The sequence below is a fragment of the Echeneis naucrates genome, chromosome 7, assembly GCF_900963305.1.
Source record: "Echeneis naucrates chromosome 7, fEcheNa1.1, whole genome shotgun sequence".
In the NCBI taxonomy this organism is placed as follows: domain Eukaryota; kingdom Metazoa; phylum Chordata; class Actinopteri; order Carangiformes; family Echeneidae; genus Echeneis; species Echeneis naucrates.
Window position 1 is genome coordinate 19112277 of NC_042517.1, and position 19987 is coordinate 19132263.

Sequence of the window (19987 nt, forward strand, 5' to 3'; positions counted from 1 at the left end):
CCAGTGAATTAGCCAAGCTGACAGTGACACAGCAGCAAATGGTATTTTGTATATATCTGCCTTGAAGTAACAAGGAGATACAGCGTAGAAAGGACAAACTGGGTCTAGGGTGATTAAGAAAGGAGGATGATATTCCATTGTTTGTCCACCAGAGAGCACTGACATGCAATAACAGACATTATTTTAGTGAAACAATCCCTGGTTTACACTGTATCTTTGTCATAGAGCTCAGAAAAACAAATCTGTGGAATCTATTTATGTTTACATGTACTAAAAAAAAATAATAATAAATAAATAAATAAATAAAAAAAAATATATTATTGGTCATTGTAAGGAGACAACTTGAATCCAGAGATAGACAATAGGCAAAAAGCTAACCCCACAATCAAAATATTAATGCATTGAATGGTAATTGAAGGAAAATTTAGCACAAATGGGATGTAATGATGTCACAATTACCGAAGGGCTCATAAAGCCCCTAACTTACAAACCTAACAAGCCGACAGAGCAAGCAACCAGGCCAAAACCTTCTATTGCACTCACTGCATACACAGGAAGTATATGAAGGGGAGATTTTAATATGAACTTTACTCAAATAACGCCTTAAGTTTTCAGACAAAGCCTCCTTGGCAGACTTGTTGATGTTTGCAAACATCTGCCGGTGCAGCGGCAGATCAAGGCTGCGCAGGCTATACACAGGAATGAATGAGTCACGTTGCCAAGATGTTGTATTTGGCCTGCGGGAGAGAAGTGTGTTTTGATCTGTGACTAGCTTCTCTGAGAGTCCCTGAGCACCTTCCCCTCTCCATCTGAATGTAGATGGGACTGTTTCCAGACAGAAAAAACATTGGCTTGATTTTGTTGTTCTGCACCAATTCACCTCAGAGACCTTCACTTTGACTGTGGCCTCCTTGCTGTGGGCTGGAGAATGACTACTAAAAGCCTCTATCACTAAGCACACAACTGCAGCATCGTCATCATCACCTGGCACAGTTAATGACAGCCGCACACTCATGAAATGAGTAAAGAGAGGCAATCATATAACAATGTCTGCTTAGGAGGTCATAAATAGGATGTGGCAATGCAAAAAACTTCAATATTAACACACAGCGCAGGTTTAGGTGTTTCTAGTCCCAAAACCAGACTTTTTAATACATTATACTTTTTTTTATTCCATCTGCAAATTCAGATCAGGACTTCTCACGTGCTAATATTAGCAAGGTAACCAGGTATATTAAGGAAAAGCGGCCATCCCTCTGACCCCCTGATTATAAACCACACTGACCTCACTATTATCTCTGCTCACTGTAGCTGTAGAGGTGGGGTCATGTAAAATAACACCAGGCAGCAATACGATCTCCTCACCATGTAGAAGGAGAATGCATTAGTACCATCGGAGCCCATGTGGTTTTCTCTTGACCACTATAAGTGGAGTGCAGCAGTGAACCTGTGTTATGATCAGCAGAAATGAAAAAAAAAAAAACCCAAACAACATGAGGGAAAATGAGAATAGTGGATATAATAGACTTCAGTAGCTTATGTTAAAACGTAATTGAGAAGCATTTATCTTGCCATCAGTAAGAGTATTGTAAGAGTATTGTTGTTGGAAAATGGTAAAACAGCAAAAGAGCAGAAAGAGGGAACCATGTTAATTGGTCAGGCTGGTAATGTACATATCTCTGCTGATTCATTGTGATACACACTCATTTTAATGTCCATAAAAGTTCACTTTATAATGAAAAAAGGGGAATGATTCTGTAAAAACAAAGCATGTCTTAAAATGATCCTATAATTTGTTCGGTGGTGTAATGCATGTACTGATTGTGTCAGGGGTGGCCCATCTCTGCACAGACCCTGGTTGGAGTCTGAAGCCTTTGTAAATGGAAGAGATGAAGTGAGACAGATCTGCAGTTTGCATGTTCTCTCTGAATCTCAATTTCCAAATCTCCTTTGTGTGTCACTCTCTGGGCTTCTCTGTCCCCATTGCCGTGTCTTTACTAATCTTTTCTCATTGTGCCTCTACTCCGCTCTACATTCCAGATAAAGGTTTGAACTGGTGAATAGCATGGGGGGTTTATTTTGTTATTAATATCCACTGTGATAACAAATCCAAGCTGATAAATACATCAATACTAAGGCTAAATAACTTTTCCATTTTTATTACAGAAGGTTTTGGAGCAACACGAGCAGCCAAGATAAATGTCCATAGTCGTGAACTACAACATGTGCAAACACTGTGTCTAGAGCAGTCACTGTGTTTGCTGGAGGTCTGTGTTCAAGACAAGATAAAGCTCAAACTGCGCCGCGGCCTGCATCAGAACTACAGGTGGGCTTTGCATTCAAAGACCCACAACTGAGTTTGTGAGTTGTTTGACTTGCAACAGACGACCGGACGACAGAGCTGTTTTCAGGTGATGCTGACATTTTCTTTCATCAGTGTGGTAGTTGAACAAATTTATTGTAGCTGCAGCATAAACACAAGCTGACTTGGCCCTAACAAGATCGGCAAGGACACAAGGGCAAATTTCTACAATATACTATTTGAATTTGGACTATTAGCATGAGTGAGATTTAACATTTAGCACATAATTCTTTGCTTCCTGTAGTGTTCCAAGATAAACTTTTATAAACAACACTCATTAAATTCAGTTACAACATATTTTTAAATACCATCTGTAATTGATCTGTTAAATTCCTGCCTGGTGTTCCTTGATACCAGGCAGAGATTTTTTTTTAATCCAATAGTTTTTAAATATTTGGATGCAACATCTTGTAGCTAAACTAATTATGGAAGTGTATTTGAATGTGTTATTAGTAAAAGACTAAAGGACCAAAAGTTGCACATACAAACAACATTGTATGTTTCAAAGAGAGCAACTCTGAACACTTACCTCATCCCATTCTGAGGTGAAAGAGGGAGATTTCTCAAGCCTTTTCTTTCCAGTGCTACAGTTAGAAACAGACTCGCTCCGGTTTCCCAGTCCTCCTTCCTCCTCACTAGGAGGCGACACAAGCAGGTCTGAGTCAGACTTGGAGAGGCTGCGTGCCAGTTTCAGGTCCCCAGGAGGGCGCATCCGAACACCAGACACTCCCACAGCCCCAGCGTCTCTGTGCTCCTTGTTCACAGTCGCATAAATTGCTTTTGGGTCACAGTCTGTCAGGATGGCAGCCATACTGGGACGGTAAGGCGGCGGTGCAGCTACTGCTACTTCCTCTTTTACTTTGGCAGGTTTTCTTGTCTCTGGCTGGCCCTGGCTAGGTGGCAGGACACCTGAAAGCCTGAAAGGCTCTTCCCGGTGGTCAAACACGGGAGAAGATCCGTGCAGGAGGCCGGTGAACTGCTCTGGAACACCTGCTCCCTGATCCTGGCCGAGCTGGGAGTTATCTAGAAAAAGTGAAAAGAGACAGACAAAGTCAGCGAAGAAAGAGGGCAGCTGGTAAAGGCTGGATAGTGGACTTCCAGCTGAGGGGCAGATCCTGAGAGCAGGGCTAATATGAAACCGCCCACACAAGCCTTGTAACAGATCTGTAATTGTTTCCTACCAGGAGTGACAGAGAAAAAGAGGGAGAGAGAGGAGACAGAGCAAAAAGAAGGCGTATGCTGGCTGGAGAAATAACAGAATTCCAAACCCAGCTTGCAGCCGTCTGATGACTATCTGCCGGTGCCTTACTGCCTGTATTTTATAACAGGGAGTTGAGGTTAGTCATCTTTGTGACTAGAATACTAAAAAATTCTCCCAAGTGACTGACTAAACCTTTCATGCAAAAAGAAGAGAAAAAAAAACAAAAAAAAAAAAACACATATGAAGTACAAGCACCTAAACACAGAGTACATGACAGAAAATGGTTATAAGTTGGAAATGTCACAGAAAGGAGTGAAACTTACTTTCGCAGCCTCCTCCAACAAAAACAACTCTTTAATGAGACTGAATGGCAAGTGCTATTACAAACAATTAGATTTTCCTCCTCCCTGTCCCTGAGGAATTACTGCCACCTAAGCCTCTTTTCCACAATCAAATCAGCCATGGCTTGGCGGCGCTTGTCATCTTCAACGATTTGGCTTGACAGAACACACTAGCCAGTGCCTAGTTTGGCGCTCCTCTTGCTTTGTGCTTTAGTAATGTGTGTTGTTGTCCACTGTGTGACCAGCAGCCCTCTGTGTTCGCTGTCGTCTAATTCTGGACCCTAATGGTGGCTCAGGAATGGAAATCTGAATCGCCCTGTCCTGCCGCAGCCAGACTCCTGACAATTAGCCCTGTGACACATGGTGAAGGAGTGTGTATGTGGGGGGTGTGTGTGTGTGTGGGATGTGTGTGTATATCTGGACCGTCTTCTCTGCCAGGGTGACAAGGTCAGGGTGTTTGGTAACAGGGAATCTGGGGCAGTCTCACCACAAGAAAAATAGGGGCCAGTTGAAACATTTTGTTTGTCCTTCAAAAAAACCACCTCATTCTAAACAGGTGGGGTACCTCAGATGCGCTATCTCCCAAGCTGCTGTTAAAAGAGTGAAGACATCAAAAGAGCACGCTGTGTGTGGGGCATTTATAAGTACAGTCCAAACATGGAGGTTATCTTCCCATTCAACTGTTAGACACACAAACTCACTAAATTACCTAATTAATAGTTTAGGGGCCATTTGCAGTGAGGAAAATGTGCCTAACAACGCCCTGAACTCCCTTTTCACTATTTGCTGAAACTTGTGAGGGTCTGTGTGCGTTACAAGGGGGAAGGAGGGGTGTACTGCATACATATGTCGGGACCACAGCAAAACTCCCACCCTCTCCTTGGCAGCTAGAGTGTGTGAACGCCCTATGAGCACATCAGTGTGGTTCCAACACTCTCACATGGTGTTAACCCTTGCTAAGACCAGTGGCTGACTCATACATTTCTATGGTGTTGAATGCAAACAGACACAATGCGTTCACAAAGGTGAGATGTGTGTTTCATTTGGTACTCTGCAGTCCAGGTGTATGTAGTGATGTCATGGCTTGTTTCTGCAGACACTGCAGTGCCCGTGCTGGCTGTTTCTCCACTATACACATAGTTCAAAGTTCATGTTTTTGCTCAGTCGGTTAAAGTTGGACCTTATTTGTTTTTTAGATTGAAAGACAGGTTTAGTTGTGGTCATGCAGTGCACAGAGTCAATTAGGAACTAAATAATCTTTTATATCGTTAATATGTGTGCTTTGAGAAGTGCAAGAACTCTATAGTACAGGTCAATTTAGATCAACAGCCCTGTTCTGAAAGGCCCCATGTTGACATATTCAAACATCATCACAGATAAAAGATTATGAAAAAAGTGTGTAGAAGGAAAACTAATACACAACTAAAAGTACCACTGACAAGCAAACTGCGATACTTGCCTGTAAATAGATGGTTAAAGTTCTGAATAGCTGAGTTCATCTCACACTCACTGCTCATAAATATGGGCTGTTATTGGTATTCCTGTTGCCAAACAGGTGCTTTCTGTCTTTATCGTTTCTACATCCATCTGTTGCAGCTCCTCCAGAGCTCTGCAGTTTATAACATCAACACCAACAGCTTCAGCTTAGCAACAAAGTTTAGTTTGAACTGCAGAGAACCAGAAACAGTAAAAAATTAATGTTCAGCGTGAACGAAAAGAACAAGCGATAACGCTAAAATTTGGCTAAGAAGCGAAAGTAGTATGCATAAAAGACGGGCAGAAATAACTGAGCTACGTTTCCCCATGTTTATTGCTGTCAGTGGAGAAACAGAGGATGTTACAACTTGTGAAAAAGATCCCCTGGAAACCTTATAAAAGTCTAAATAGAGGTGGGAATCTTTTGTGGAACGCTATATGCCTGCAACAACAGCAGCATGGTTATGGCTGATGATACCCTGAGGCCCTGATGTTGCTGACCATTCATATATCCTCCAGCTGCGACCTACAAGACTGTCACAGTCACTATGAGAAGCACATCCACAAAGAGCAGGAACTAACATTTCGGCTCAGCCAGCTGTCTGTGTTAATGGAAAACACAGAAGGAGGAGCCATCAATTTAACTTGAAGTGCAAAAACAGAAGTGAAGAAAAGAAGACGTGGTCGCATATAAACCAAATTAATGTTTTTTATGGCTTTAGAGGAGGGAAAGGAGTCATTAAGGACGGTAGGGAAGGAAAGGGAAACACAGGGTACGCTTCAAGACACTGTCATAAGCAGGAGCCATTTTTGGAGAACGTGTTTTGCCACAGTTCGGTTTGACAAACAATGGAGATTTTAATGTTTGAACTAATTAAGGTTTGTTAATCTGAAGGTCAAATCCACTGGTTATATCAAGATGGCTCTGAATCTAAGACTACATGTGAGTTCTTTCTTCTTAAAAAAACATATCTTTAGACACCTTTGTAAAATTTAGTCTTGATCAAAAATGACTACAAATTGCTGTAAAAACTGAAATTACAAAAGAGATGAAAAATAGAAAATCAAAAATCCTTTCAAGAAGCAAATGAAGTTTAAAAGACACAGACTCACAGTTTTATGCCCATTTATGCCAAACAGTCTCAGATTTGATGGGCTTGTTAAGTTAGCCATGGCATTGCTGCACTCTATCTGAAAATGATCTTTCCCATAACCACAGCAAGAATTAAAGCAGCAGCCCAAGCCTATGAGAAAACAAGTTTGCCTGTTAACTCAGCTTGATTATCATGCCCTGAAAATAATAATTCAATAAAGATATCTATATATGTGTGTGTCGGTACAAACCCAGACGCTCTGGTCCTCATCTCCAAAGCATGCTTGACTGCATGACGTGGCATATCTAGCTTAAGCGGGGGATGTGGATATAAGATAGGAGAGCCACAATCTGATCAAGAATTCTGTTTCATATTGGCAAGGAAATGACTCCTGCCCACTTGCCAGCGAATGTCAATCAGCCTGCTCCCGACAAGCCAAATCTGCTCTGCTGCTTGAGAATGCCAATCATGCATTCCCTGGCAGCGCTACTCCAAGCCAACCCATCTCATCCTGCAAATGCAAGTGCATTTCTCCCATTTCACTCACGAGCTTGGCCAAGTCTGCTGTGTCTGGTCCGTCTTTCCTTACCCACACAGAATCACCAGCAGCAGGTGCTGTTCCTTATTAGGTCACCAAAATCTGAGTGCAGCGGTTAAACTCACCTCCTGATGCCTGCTGGCCTGCTCGCCTGGGAGGGTGCAGGGAGTCTTTCGTTTTACTTGGGGCGCTTAGGTCATTCAGGGCAGTGGGTTTACGCTGAAATGAGACAGGAAAGAGGTTATGCACACCTGCCAATCAAAACACACCAGCCAAATTTTCTATGTTGGCAGACAATTGGATTAGCATTCCCCGGTTAGATAATTAATAAGAGGATAATTGTCCAGCCGGCCTATCATGAAACAAAAATGCTATCCCACTCATTCCCTGAATCACATCGATGGTGCCAGGTTTGCCTTCATCAGCAATTATGCGGCTCTGCTCAGAAGGCATCACTGTATGATGCAAATGAAACGAGAAACAAGAATAAAACAAGATATAATGGGTGAATAAATACATGAGACAGGTTCACACAGACACCCAGCTATGATTGCTGCAAGTTTATTACACAACTTCCGATGGTCATATCCTCATGCTCCAGATATGTCATTCAAGTTTCCGCTGGGATACCTTTCTCTGGCTGTCAAAACTCAAGCTAGACTCATATAAGCTAAGACATAAAGTAAGAAAATGGTGGATACCTGAGGTAGGGTGCTGGTGGAAGACTGAACAGCGGTATACTCATCTAAAGAGACATAAAGAAGAAATTGGAGTTAGGGTGGTTGAGAGATTATAATCAGAGTTCACTTTGCTCAATATATCTTCAGGGTTACAGATGGTCCCAATCTGTCAGGAGGAACATCCTACTTAGAAAATGTGAAAGTGATATATCATAAAATCATGTATTATGCATGGCAACATTATCAGGCAACAAGTCAGACAGACTATATCTTGCTGCTGTTTAAACGATGCTGTGTACGGCAACTTGATGAACCAGTTTTCCAAATAGACAGAAAGCGATTCCTTTTTTGTAACGCCTTCATTTATACTTATACATGCGAAGGGTGCAACGATGACATCTGCAATTAAACTCCAACCCTTCAGCTCATTGACATTTTCTACTGGTGCTGGTGGAGCTGACTAAGATGAGGGGCCCGAGGGGAGGCTTTAAAACATCTATATCAACAGCTAGGGATCAAAATGGCCTCATAATTTAATCCAAATTAATCCAATTACATGCGGTGCCATTCACAAGCGACGGCTGAGAGGGGTCTGCTCATGCAGGGTCCTTCTCCTGCTGATTAGGACAGAAGTATTTTAGGTTCTGCTGGGAGTCAGCGACAACAGATAAGTTTTGCAAAAAAAAAAAAAAAAATTATCTATTATGTAGATAATGGTTTAGAGGTGGGAAAATCAGTCCAGGAACGTTACTGCAACACAGTCATATCTCACTGGAAACACTGATGCAAAAGCCCACAATTACCTTTATGGGAGTGGGACTCCTGGCTGGGTGGTGGGACTTTGGTCTGTGCAGTCAGCAACAACTCATATGTATGATCCTCCTCCTCCTCCTCCTCCTCCTCCTCCACTGGTTCACCTCTCTCTTCAATACTGCTGTTAGTGTAAAGAGCCTGCAGGAAAAAAAGAAAAGAAAAAGAAAGCAGATGAAAAAAAAGTGTAAAAGAAAATGTAATGCACTTACAATTTGCCATTTAGAATTCACCAAAGCCAGCTGTTTTTATGACCTAAATGTCTCCTTCTTCTCCCCCTACAATGCACCCTGTGTGTCCAGCCACAGTTCAGACCAGACAGGTTTTCTGATTTTGTCGTCACTATTTTTCCATTTCATTTCGCCTTGCCTCCTTTTCACGCCCCCCCCCACTGCCTGCATCCCCTGCCACGCTCAGATGAATATTTATTAGGATGACTTTTCATTTGAGCAGCAGGCATGAAGAGATGCAGTCATGAAAGGGAAGTCCTGGTGGCAGATAATCATTTCCCAGCAGCCCTTATATCATTGTACTAACACACCATGTCCAATGTCAGAAAAAAAAAATGTAAAAGGCAAAAAATTTGCACATATCTGTCGTTGTTGATGCCAACACATTCTCCTGGTTTTTGTGATCTCACCTCTGCGCTCATCTCTTCTTCATGACCAGGACCAGGGTGTAAGGAGTGGCCCAGGCGATCTTTCTGTAAACGATAAGGAATATAAACTCTAGTAAACTTTGGCTGTGACTCATTTTTTCATTATTTTACTGAGAGATCAAGGTCAAGCAATTCAAAGCAAATCAACTTTAGCACAAGATATGTAATGCTAAATGGGGTTTGTAGGACAGTTGTGTGGCAAAAGGATCACTACCACCCTCTAGTGGGAGTTCAACATCTCATCTCCCAAACAAGCATGTGAGAATTTACACGTTCTGCCATATGGGTGTGTTTCTGTGGTTGCCAGTTAAAACGACTGCTGACCTTGCCAGCTTCACTGTCTGGCCGCCCAGAGTCTCTGTCAGAGGATTTGCCGCTGGTGAGGCTGTCCAAAGAGTGGCAAGAGGTGGCTTCAAACAGAGCCTCATATGGGCTTTCCTCCTCCGGTCTCGGAGCCAGCCCCGAGATCAATGCACTCACCTCATCCAGATCACCTACAAACATAGATTGAGAGGTTCTCAGAAATTAATTGTGTTATCCTTTTCAGTATTCCCTGTTTTCCTTGATCAAACATTTGCTGCTGCAACATTACAAACACTCGACTTCTCTGAATTGGGACATCTGATAAATTGTACCCTTCTTCCGTGGACTGGGACTCTCCTGAGGCGGTGGGATTGGTGGAGGGGGAAGGTCAATGTCAGGGGGTTTACCCGTCATGTGACCTACAACAGGAGATTGTGAATGAATTAGAGTTTTTCACAATAAAAATGAAAAGGCTGATTATAAGCAAACAAGAGCCATTTCAGCTACCTGTAATCTAAATAATGAGATTAGTATATTAGACATTTAATTAAACTGTTTGTGGCCCAAATAGACAAAATAACTTAAATTTTGCATGAAAACACTGATAAACAGCACAATTGAAAGAAGAAACTAAATGAAAAAAAAGAATTACAGGTGCAGAATTTCACATCACAAGGATCATTCCCACCACAGCTCTCTGCTTTCACAATCAGTAATTACCTAGGATAAGAGCAGCTATTTCCCTGCTCTTCTGGGAGGGCATGTCCTTTACAGTGTCCAGCGCTGTCAGGCCCTTCTGATCAACAATGTTCACATCGATACCTGGTAAACATCAAGAGGAAAGGTTGCTACAGAACAGCTCCAGTCAAATGCTGTGTGTGGGGAGTTTTTGCCTAAAAACCACAAGGTCTGACCTGCACCGAGGAGTTTCTGTACCACATCTGTCTTCCCGAACAAGGCTGCTTCGTGGAGGGCACTCCCTTTTTCCGTCTGAGCAATTGACCAAACCAGAGGCACAAAGAGCCGAAGGGTCAGAGAGAGTAAACGCAAAGAGAAATTCAATGTTTGATTTGATTTTGAAGAAATTTAAAGCTCATCTTATTGCCAAAAGAACCACACTTAGCAGCACCAGCAGCAGTCTTGTTGCAGTCATTCTGGTGAGATTAACTTTGTATGGCAACTATTGATGCCTCCATCCATTCATGCCCAGCACCCAGTGTATTTCTCTACTCACAATTATGTGGTAGAGGAATCAAAGCAGATAATTTTCCAGATCAAAGGGCCATGCTAATTGAAACCTGTAGGATCCAGGGCCTGAAGGACACTAGATCAATGTCCCATCCTCTGTTCAGGAGGGCAAAGTTGATAAAATGTCTCTCTAAACAGATGGATGACATGGCCAGGTTCTGTGTCAGAGCCAAAGGACCCACCAGGGGGAGCAGGGCCAGCTCTGCTCAGACACTGCTGCAGTTACTTCAGAAATAGGGAGCTTGTGAGTTTTAAATCTAACCTCATGGCTTTATGGGAAGTGGTGAGAGGATGTGCTGCAAGAACAGATTAAGCCACCCAATGCGATGCAAGTCGTGAGAGCCTTTTAAGAAACAGTTGAATAACTGCAGCTTTCAGGCTAATACACAGAGAGACAGGGTGGGGAAAAAAAAAAAAACCTCATAGTTGATGTCCATGCCAGCGTCCAGCAGCACCTCCACTACAGACAGGTGTCCATTCCTAGAGGCCAGATGCAGCGGTGTGTGTTTCTTGGCGTTGCAGCTGAGCAGGTTGGGATGGGCGCTGAGCAAGAGCTTGACCACCTCCAAGCGGCCATACAGCGCCGCTAGGTCCAGAGGAGTCTCAAACTTGTTGTTTCTCATGGTGGGGTCTGTCAGCTCCTCCAGCAGCAGCCGCACCACCTGTGAGTGGCCATACTGAGCGGCACAGTGCAGCGGCGTCTCGTTGTCATTGTTCTGTTTGGGGCATACAAACAGATAAGGGCCATCGCAGGATAATAGCAATATAGACGCAGCAAACAAAGTGGCTGTAATGGGAAAGGAGGTGTAATAAAGATGAAAAGAAAGGACATAGTTTAAAGAGTGAGTATGAAGAAGTAACTTAGAGGAGTCGTTAAGAGGGTAAACCAATCAATGCATAGAGCCCAACATTAACAGGGTCATTAAAAACACCAACCATGGTGAAGCACGTAGTGAGGCCACGGTGGGGGGAGAGTGGTACTTTGGGGCTGGGCTGGTCCTGAGTGGAGGATTTGCAGACATGCATAGACTAATGAGGACAGGTGTTGGGGATGCTGCAGAAAACCAGGCACAACAGGGTGCCAGCAGAGGCACCCTGGCATGTGTGTGGGGAATTAACAGATTCATGGGCAGCTTGACAAAAGGTCAGAATAGCAAAGGGGTTATATAGTTACAATGCATGAGGCCTGGGACATTAATTTAGATGTCTGAGGCACAACTGGTGCTGCTCTGCTGATCTGACTATTATTTTCTTATTTAATTGTTGCATCTATGAAATGTCAGAATAGCAAATGGGCCCAGGTGATTATCCATGTCTAATCAACACTCCAAAACCAAACATAATCAGTTTTGAAGAAAAAACAAAGAACAGCTCTTCATCACATCGGAAAGACCAGAGGGATGAAATCCTTTGCTTTTTTATCTTTTGTTAATCAACTAATGCATTTATGAACCCACTGTCTCTGCACTAGACAACAGTCTGACGGTAACATAAACTCTGTATTTGTGTGCAAATCCACTGACATGATGGAACTGAGAAAAAACTGAGGAGACTTGAGATAAAATTGTTAGAGAGAAAAAAAAAAACACCTATCAATAGCCAGTAAAACACTAGTATACTTTATGGTAAAAATGTTCACATAATTCATCTAGTGCAACGCAACAAATTGTTTGCAACCTGACATTTGGCAACTCTGCATTGTGAGGAAACTTGTTAGCAGACGAGCAACAATTATAGCAACAATTAAATGCAGTAATTACTATCTGAGCTCACGTAGTGGCTCTTATTAGATCTGATGACTTGCATGCAGAAACAAGATCAATCCCTAATAAACCAACAAACCTCCAGCACTGTTGATGAGCCCTACCCTGCACAGCCAGCAGGCAGCAAAGCCTGAAAAACTAGGAGCTGAAGTGACATGAAGGCATGGGAATACTCTCCTAACTAATGCAAACAGCAGCGTAAACAAGATGAGCATTAGGAGGTTTTCCCTTGGTAGAAACATTGAAGGTGGCTGAGAGCAATATAATCTCTGCTCTCAATCTCAGAAATGTGCACATGATTCTTACACTCTTTAACCTTTAGCTTTAATCAAATAACCTGTAAAGATGGGTGTGGTGGGGGGAAGAAAAGAAAAAAAAAAAAAAATCAGCCATCATGGAACCACATGCGCTGAGATTCAGTCATTGTAGACATCGAAAGCCACCTACAAAGGGCTGACTGCTGCCCACCCCCCCACCCCTAACATCATGGACATGCATGGTGCCAGGTTGGGTGACTCCCAGAAGAACATCCCAGCTGCGCCACAGAAGATGGGACATGGTGTGGGCAACAGGGCAGTTTTAGGCTGGATGGGGGGGGGAAACAAAACAAAACACATTCATCTTAGGAACTGAAGTGAACAAAACAAACCAAAAAAAAAGGCAGGAAGACAACAAAGTGGTCTCTGTTTCTTTTTAATCCGTTAGATTTGAGAAATGAGTATTGGCCAAGTCCGTCTTCTGTCTTGTCTTTCATAATTGAGCATTAGTCACGACTTTTTAGACAAAGTATTTAGATTACCTCAGCACACACACTACAGTTATATCAGCATGTTTCACTTTGAAGCTAATCCAAATAAATCTAGCATGCAAGATTTACTATCATCACCAAAAAGACTGACTCGAAATCCAGCTTCTTTGAAATTATGTGTGTATTACTGAAAGTCTCCCAATAATTAAACAGGTGTGCAAATAACACACCTATAAGAGGGATAGTTTTAAGTCAAAGCTGATGATTTTTTATGAATGGTAACACCAAGTGTCGAACTTGCAGTGCGGTGGTCAGTACTCCGTATCCATGTGTCGGCCAGCACGTATGTCGTATTAAACACAGCTGACCAGCCAGTTCACTCACAAATAGGAAACAGGCACCAGTGCGAAATTGAGACTGGCCATGCCTACTTTGATCCAAGGTATGCCGGGCAGGTCATTAACTCAGGGGCCTCTCACTGAGGGGGAACCCTCAACACACCTCCACAGCTTGTGTTTTCACCATGGTTTGTTGTTAATACACATATGCTGCAAAATATAAGCTACTCTCTCACTGGGTGTAGTGTCTCACCCACTGAAGAGTGCAGGAGCACCTTTAGATTTTACATCCAAGCATATGAGCTGTATTATTTGCTATTCACATGCAAGGCTATGAGACAAAAATACGCCGTTATTAAGTGATTTAAGTAAGAGTAAACACAGAAGCAGAACTAAATGTGAGCTGCCTTCTTTTTAAACTAACACTAGCTGACCAATAGCCCTGCAGGGTAAAATCAAATCCTCTTTGAATACACTGTTGTACCAAACAAATTCACGAGTTTCAGTGAAATGCTCCTATATTCTTACACAAGAAGGACTTAGCATGAAATCTCACTCAATAAAAGAGGAGGATCAGCCTTATATCCACCATAGCACCACAGGCTGCATGAGTAGTCAAACAATCATGTACTAACAAGACAGAGCTCCGAAGCCTATTACACAAAATGGCACCAATGACTTGCAGCCTTGCTGGGAGAGAGATTAGAATTCATATGGCACAGCCAAGACTTCCTGGACAGTCCATGTTTTTTATGAAAATCCTGTGCTGACTGCGGTGCTGCAGACAGCATAAAACCTCATCCTGATTTAGACCTCAGCAGCACATGTCAAACAAGAAGAGATTAAGATCTCCTCTGGTGACTGCAGCTGATTGATAAAATCTGCCCTAAACAGGAACATCTGGAGATTACCCTCCATTGTGTTTTCATGCTGCAGAAGAGTCTGACAGGGGTAAAAAAAAAAAAAAAAAAAAACAGAGATGTGCACAGTTAACAGAGAAAACAGAGGATGTTGTGATTCTCACAACCTGGGGCTGGGAGATGGTAACGCACTCTGACTAGCGATCTCTGTCACGTGACGGCCATGGCAGGGCAGCAGAGCGAGGCGGTGGTTACGTCACCCTGGCCCCTGGTAGTGGTAGTAGTAAGGCTGGGTGAGTGGGTTGTGGTGGTGGTGAAGGGGTGGGCTGAGCAGCTGTTGCAGCTAGTGTGCCGAAGGGCTGCCTGTGCTCGCTGCATGCCCAGGTCCTCTGTCAATATCTGAAATCCCACCGGTTTTTACCCATCCATATAAAATCATGCATCAGAATCAGATCCTGCTACACAGCTATATGTATTTATATGTATTATTATTTATTGTATGGTGAGTAGGAATTGCATTGCATCTGAACTTGCACTGAATATCTATAAAAATAATAATAAAAAAAAAAAAACATTATCAGGGGCTATATGAAATTTCAAGCACTTATTAATGGGCAATATTTGCCAAAAAATTATAGCTGTGTATACTTGTATAATCAATTCTTATTTGTGACAGCAGTCATCCTCTCGGGGTGCCAACAGTAGGAGTTAGGCATATAATAAAGCACTTATGCATTGCGTATATGCTTTGCTTTTACAAGAATGTTAATTTAATTGCTATTAAACTATGTGATAAGTCAATTGTCCACAGTCTTTTAGTGCTTATCTCTCTTTTGCATAATTTTAAATGAAAATTACTTCTTTTTTTTTTTTTTTACATACCAGTTAATTAACAGGTTAAAATAAACCAGTTTGTTTCTCTACATCTGTCCGAAGCCCTATCTGAAGTAATCTGTCCATTAAACAAACCATTATGTAAATGCTGACTCAAGTTATGGATTTTAACTTTTCAGAGTAAACAGACCTTGCAGTCCTGTAATGAGATGGATGTCTGACTGGCTTCTTGCCATAGACTGTAATTCTCTGCAAAGCTGACTTTTTCTCTCTTTTAGAGGAAAGTTAGCTCACTCGTTTCAAAGATAACTGCTTAACTTTATAGGCCTCAAAGTCATACAAGATGACATCCAGTCGATGCCACCTCTGCTCTGAAGCTCTTCTCCTCTGTAACAATTGACTGCAACTGCCACAGCAAACACACCCTAAGATTTGCATACATGAAAGCGAGACAATGAGAAGACCTGATCCTTCTGTTAACTAACCACATGTTCCCTTGAGGGCTCCTCAAACATGCTCCAACCATTTCTTGGCACGACGGGGAGAAGAGCAAGTCCTGGAGGACGGCAGGGAGCAGAAGGTGAGGGGAGGGGATCTGATGTGTTGCTGAGCAAAGTGCTGGACGGTGAAGTGACAGACAGTGGATAAATGAGCATGCTGGCAGACTGTGAGTGCTATGCCTTCAGGAAGGAGGGGAAACTCTGCTCCACTTGATAATGAGGTGACCAAGTTCGAGGAAATTACTTCTGCTACTGCTATCAGAAAGTTTTCCTTATGTCATCCCTCTGAGATGCTGCACAGCACACTGGACAGGGAGACGAGTGATCCACTTCCAGTCTGAACATCAGCTTAGATTTGTCCACAGCCACCACCTAAATTTTTGTTAAGATGCCATCTTTTTGACTCAGGTCAGTGTACTGTGTGATGGTGCCTGATTTCATGTTAATGTCAGTGTCTAAACATTTTAGCCTGCATAAGAGGATCTCATAGAAACATATATCGTATCAGACATTTGACCTATATAGAAAGATGAATCCTGGGCGAAAGGTAGCGTGATGTAGGTCAGGGCAGACCGAAGGCTACATCTTCTTCTGGAGTAATAAACAGAAAATATGGTAATTTAAAAAATTAGGTCAATGAGAACATGCGGTTTTCCCATAAGCAGGATTATATAAAATGTATTTAAAATTAATTGAACTATTTCTATTGATTCCAATTATTGATTATCAGTTGTGCTACCAATTTGTTTTTTTTCTAAAACTTTCCAGGCGCTAATTATTCATTTGCTTATCTTATGATGCAAAGCTGACAGGTGTTATGTTTGGGACTGTTACTTAGACAAAATAAGAAATCTGGTGACGTCAATTTCTGCTTCTAGGAAATTTTCACGGTCATTTTCCGCCATTTTATGAGATTTTATAGACTAGCGCAGCAATTAATTAAGCCAGAGTAATCCATGATGACAATAATCATCAGTTTGCCGTCTTAAGCCTGTTATCAAAATAGCCTATTATCAAAATAGTTTCTAATTAATTTCCTGTTGATTGACTAATTAGTTAAAGCTCAAGAGTCTACAAGAGTCTACAACTCTTTTTTTAACACGAGGAACAGAATGTGTGTGAGCTGGTCTTCAGACGGCGTGGTCATAGCCTGTGGTTAGTGGTTACCTCACACTTCATCAGGCATCTGAAACATCAAAGTGACCAAATCGCCAAGGACTCCATCAGTGGGAGACAGCACAGAGGCGTAATGAATAAACATTAGTCTGGCTGGAGTACTGGACCAAGATGACAGAGAAGTGGATTCATACCAGATTGACTGTCCCTGACTGGGACCCTGATCCTCTATCAGCTCTGTATCCCCGCTTACAATCCTTGCATCACACACCTTTCATGTCTGGCTGGCTCATGCCACACTTTCTCCGCTGGGTCAACTCATCACTGCTAAGACCACTAAGCCCAGACACTGTTGCTATGACAACGTCCCACCTCTTCAAACACAAGCTCCAAAGCACAAACTGAGAGGTGAGAGGAGGGGAAGGAGGAGGGGCAAATACACACTCACATGGGCAAGTGTAGCATGGAAATCTCTCTTTGATGCTGATGCACAGAGACTAGTACACTGAAAACCTCCCATCCTCCTCGTCCTCATGAGATAGCTGTCTGGTCCTGGAGTGTGGTGAGAGGGAGGAGGGAGAAGGACGCACCCTGCAAACTCAGTTGCATGGTGCTATCTAACACAACCACAACCTACACATGGTGTCCATGTTTCTGATTTATTCAACAGGGCATTAATTATTTAAACACATGACCAGGTAGTGGCTCTCAAACTGTGCTGAAAGTGTTGCATTAGGAGATCATTCAAAAACTTCACTGATCACTATATTGAATCCAATAAAAAGAAAGTAAAACAAATGAAGCCACTGTAGGAACTCCCCTACTCCCTATAGGGGTTCCCATGTAGAGTAAAAATCAGTTTGTTTTAAGGGGGAGTAACAAGAGTTATTTCATTTATCTTAGAAAAAAGATAAATTAGTAGATGATTAATTAATTATCAGAAAGCTGGTGCTGTATGATGATGGCTGATTTTACAAATGACTTCACGTAAGCGACTACATCTTTCAAATGCATACTGTTGATTTTTTAATACTCTAATGGTCGTTGGAGCTTTAATTGATAGTACATTTCGGATGAATCAATAGATTATCCTGCTGCTGGTTGTGCAGTGCCAACAACTGTAGTTCCTCAGGCTGAATATTAGACCAGTTTTCAATTTCACCCAGGTTTTCCTTTCCCAGTCCACTGACGCAAACTTACAGATCGCCTCTTATAACATTTAAAAAAAAAAAAAAAAATAGAATAAAAAATGTAATTAATTATTACATTTCTGGGGCTTTTCCGCCCGGTCTTGCTTATTCGTGACCCTGAACAAAAACTGTAACATGTCAGGAAAAGATTAACTTCTGTGAAGGGCGGCATACTGTAATGCACTTATGTTAAACATAACAATTTGGAGATCACAAGCGAAAATGAACAGAGCCAGAGGACAGAGATGTACTGATAGCCAGTAAAATGAAAAGCCTCCCCATGTCTTTGTAGCAGCAAGCAGCAGCAGCAGCAACAAACCAAACCCAAGCACAGCAAGTCAACACAGCAGTAAGGCAAAAAAGCAAAAAGAAATGTTGTTTCGGCAGCACCGTGTACACACCTTGGCATTAATATAAGGGTCAAAGGGCCCACAGCGTTTGAACTCTTTATGGTCTACAGAGCTCTGGGAGGGAGGAAGAGAAGATAGGCGATGGTTTTGGTTGAGACAGGCAATGAACAAATGAATGATGATCACAAATCAGACAAACTAAATGAAACAGAGAAAAAAATAATCAAAGTTGAGTTAATGAACAATCAGATGTCATGAACAGGGAGGAAGAAATGGCTCAAAATGAGACAAAGATGAATCTTCATCCAGCTCTAGATTTATATATATTTATTTTTATATATTTATACATATATATATATCTATATATAGATATATATATCCAAGATTTGCTTACTGAATTAAAAAAAAAAGTGATTATATTTCTGATGCACACAATGGGTCATTTCTCACCATCCCAAACAGTACAGACTAGAGGTGTTGCCAGTTTGGAAGCTGTCTGTGTAGTAAAGCAACCTAACAAATGATCAAATCATGAGTTCAAAGTTAAAAAGGTTAGAGCAAACAAGCACTTCTCACACTAGCATGGAGTTAAAGCACTTCAGGTATCACAGTAAATGTCATGATGCACTGAGGTTAATGCACTCCTCTTGTTCATATACATGCCATGCGGAAGTAGAATTTAACATAAAAAACAAGATGTGAGAAAATGATTGTCTTCCTCTCGATGCCAACTAAACCATTAGAACTGGAAATATATAATTACTAGAACAGGCTACTTAAGCTGAATTAAATATCTATACGGAAAAAAAACAAACAGAACTAGGGCAATCTGAGGAACAAATCAATGTAGTGGTGACTTCCTCCGGTCCTGATCCAACCAGCAATATAAATTTGGTTTGTGGTTGGAAAGACCAAAAACCAAATCTGGGACTGCAACAGTGAAACCAGCGGATTAAAAATAAACACACAGACAAAGCAAAACAGAAAAGCAGAACAGAAAATACATCAGACCTGCTCGTTGAGCTTGGGGTGTGAAGGTCCTTGGCGAATAAGCAGTCTGACGATGTGCTCGTCGCCCTTCCAGGCAGCCAGATGGAGGGGGTAGCAGCCCTTGTTGTCGGCGATGTTGGTCAAGGCCTCGTTCCGAAGCAGCGCCTCCACCACCTCGCTGCAGGTCATCCAAGGGACACGGTGGGTCAAAAAATACCAAGAGTACAAGCTGTACTAACATATACATGCAGACATAGCTAACAGTCAATCAATAGCTTTATCTTCCCAGTGGGATCATCGTCTGTAAGGGCTGACCTCATTTAACGCTGAGCAAAAACGGGTTACAACTGACGCTCTTCTCCCTATCCCCAGACTTATTAATCACTCATCTACCTGTGTCCATTGAGGGCTGCGTGGTGGAGGGGCGTGTATCCAGTGCTGTCCACACAATTCACATTGGGGCCTCTCCAGATGCTGTTAAAAGTAGAGATAATCGTTATCGTTATGCTTCCATAAGACAAAACACACAACACAACACACACACACACACACACACACACACACACACACACTGTAAAGTCTCTTAC

General features: G+C 42.2%; 1 protein-coding gene across 8 annotated transcripts in view; it reads right to left on the reverse strand.

Annotated features, from left to right (window-relative positions):
- anks1aa (ankyrin repeat and sterile alpha motif domain containing 1Aa) overlaps positions 1–19987 on the reverse strand; it is a 56276-nt gene that overhangs the window by 26100 nt on the left and 10189 nt on the right. For 7 of the 8 annotated variants that reach the window (XM_029507121.1, XM_029507119.1, XM_029507117.1 and 4 more), the window contains exons 2-14: positions 19794–19874; positions 19422–19578; positions 18462–18524; positions 11131–11427; positions 10378–10453; positions 10184–10285; positions 9796–9882; positions 9485–9654; positions 9143–9205; positions 8496–8643; positions 7714–7757; positions 7138–7231; positions 2892–3385 (exon numbers count right to left, since the gene is read on the reverse strand). In XM_029507121.1, the coding sequence (XP_029362981.1) occupies positions 2892–3385; positions 7138–7231; positions 7714–7757; positions 8496–8643; positions 9143–9205; positions 9485–9654; positions 9796–9882; positions 10184–10285; positions 10378–10453; positions 11131–11427; positions 18462–18524; positions 19422–19578; positions 19794–19874 (1876 nt within the window). The remainder of the gene's footprint in view (positions 1–2891; positions 3386–7137; positions 7232–7713; positions 7758–8495; positions 8644–9142; positions 9206–9484; positions 9655–9795; positions 9883–10183; positions 10286–10377; positions 10454–11130; positions 11428–18461; positions 18525–19421; positions 19579–19793; positions 19875–19987) is intronic. The other variant, XM_029507124.1, reaches the window with a different exon arrangement.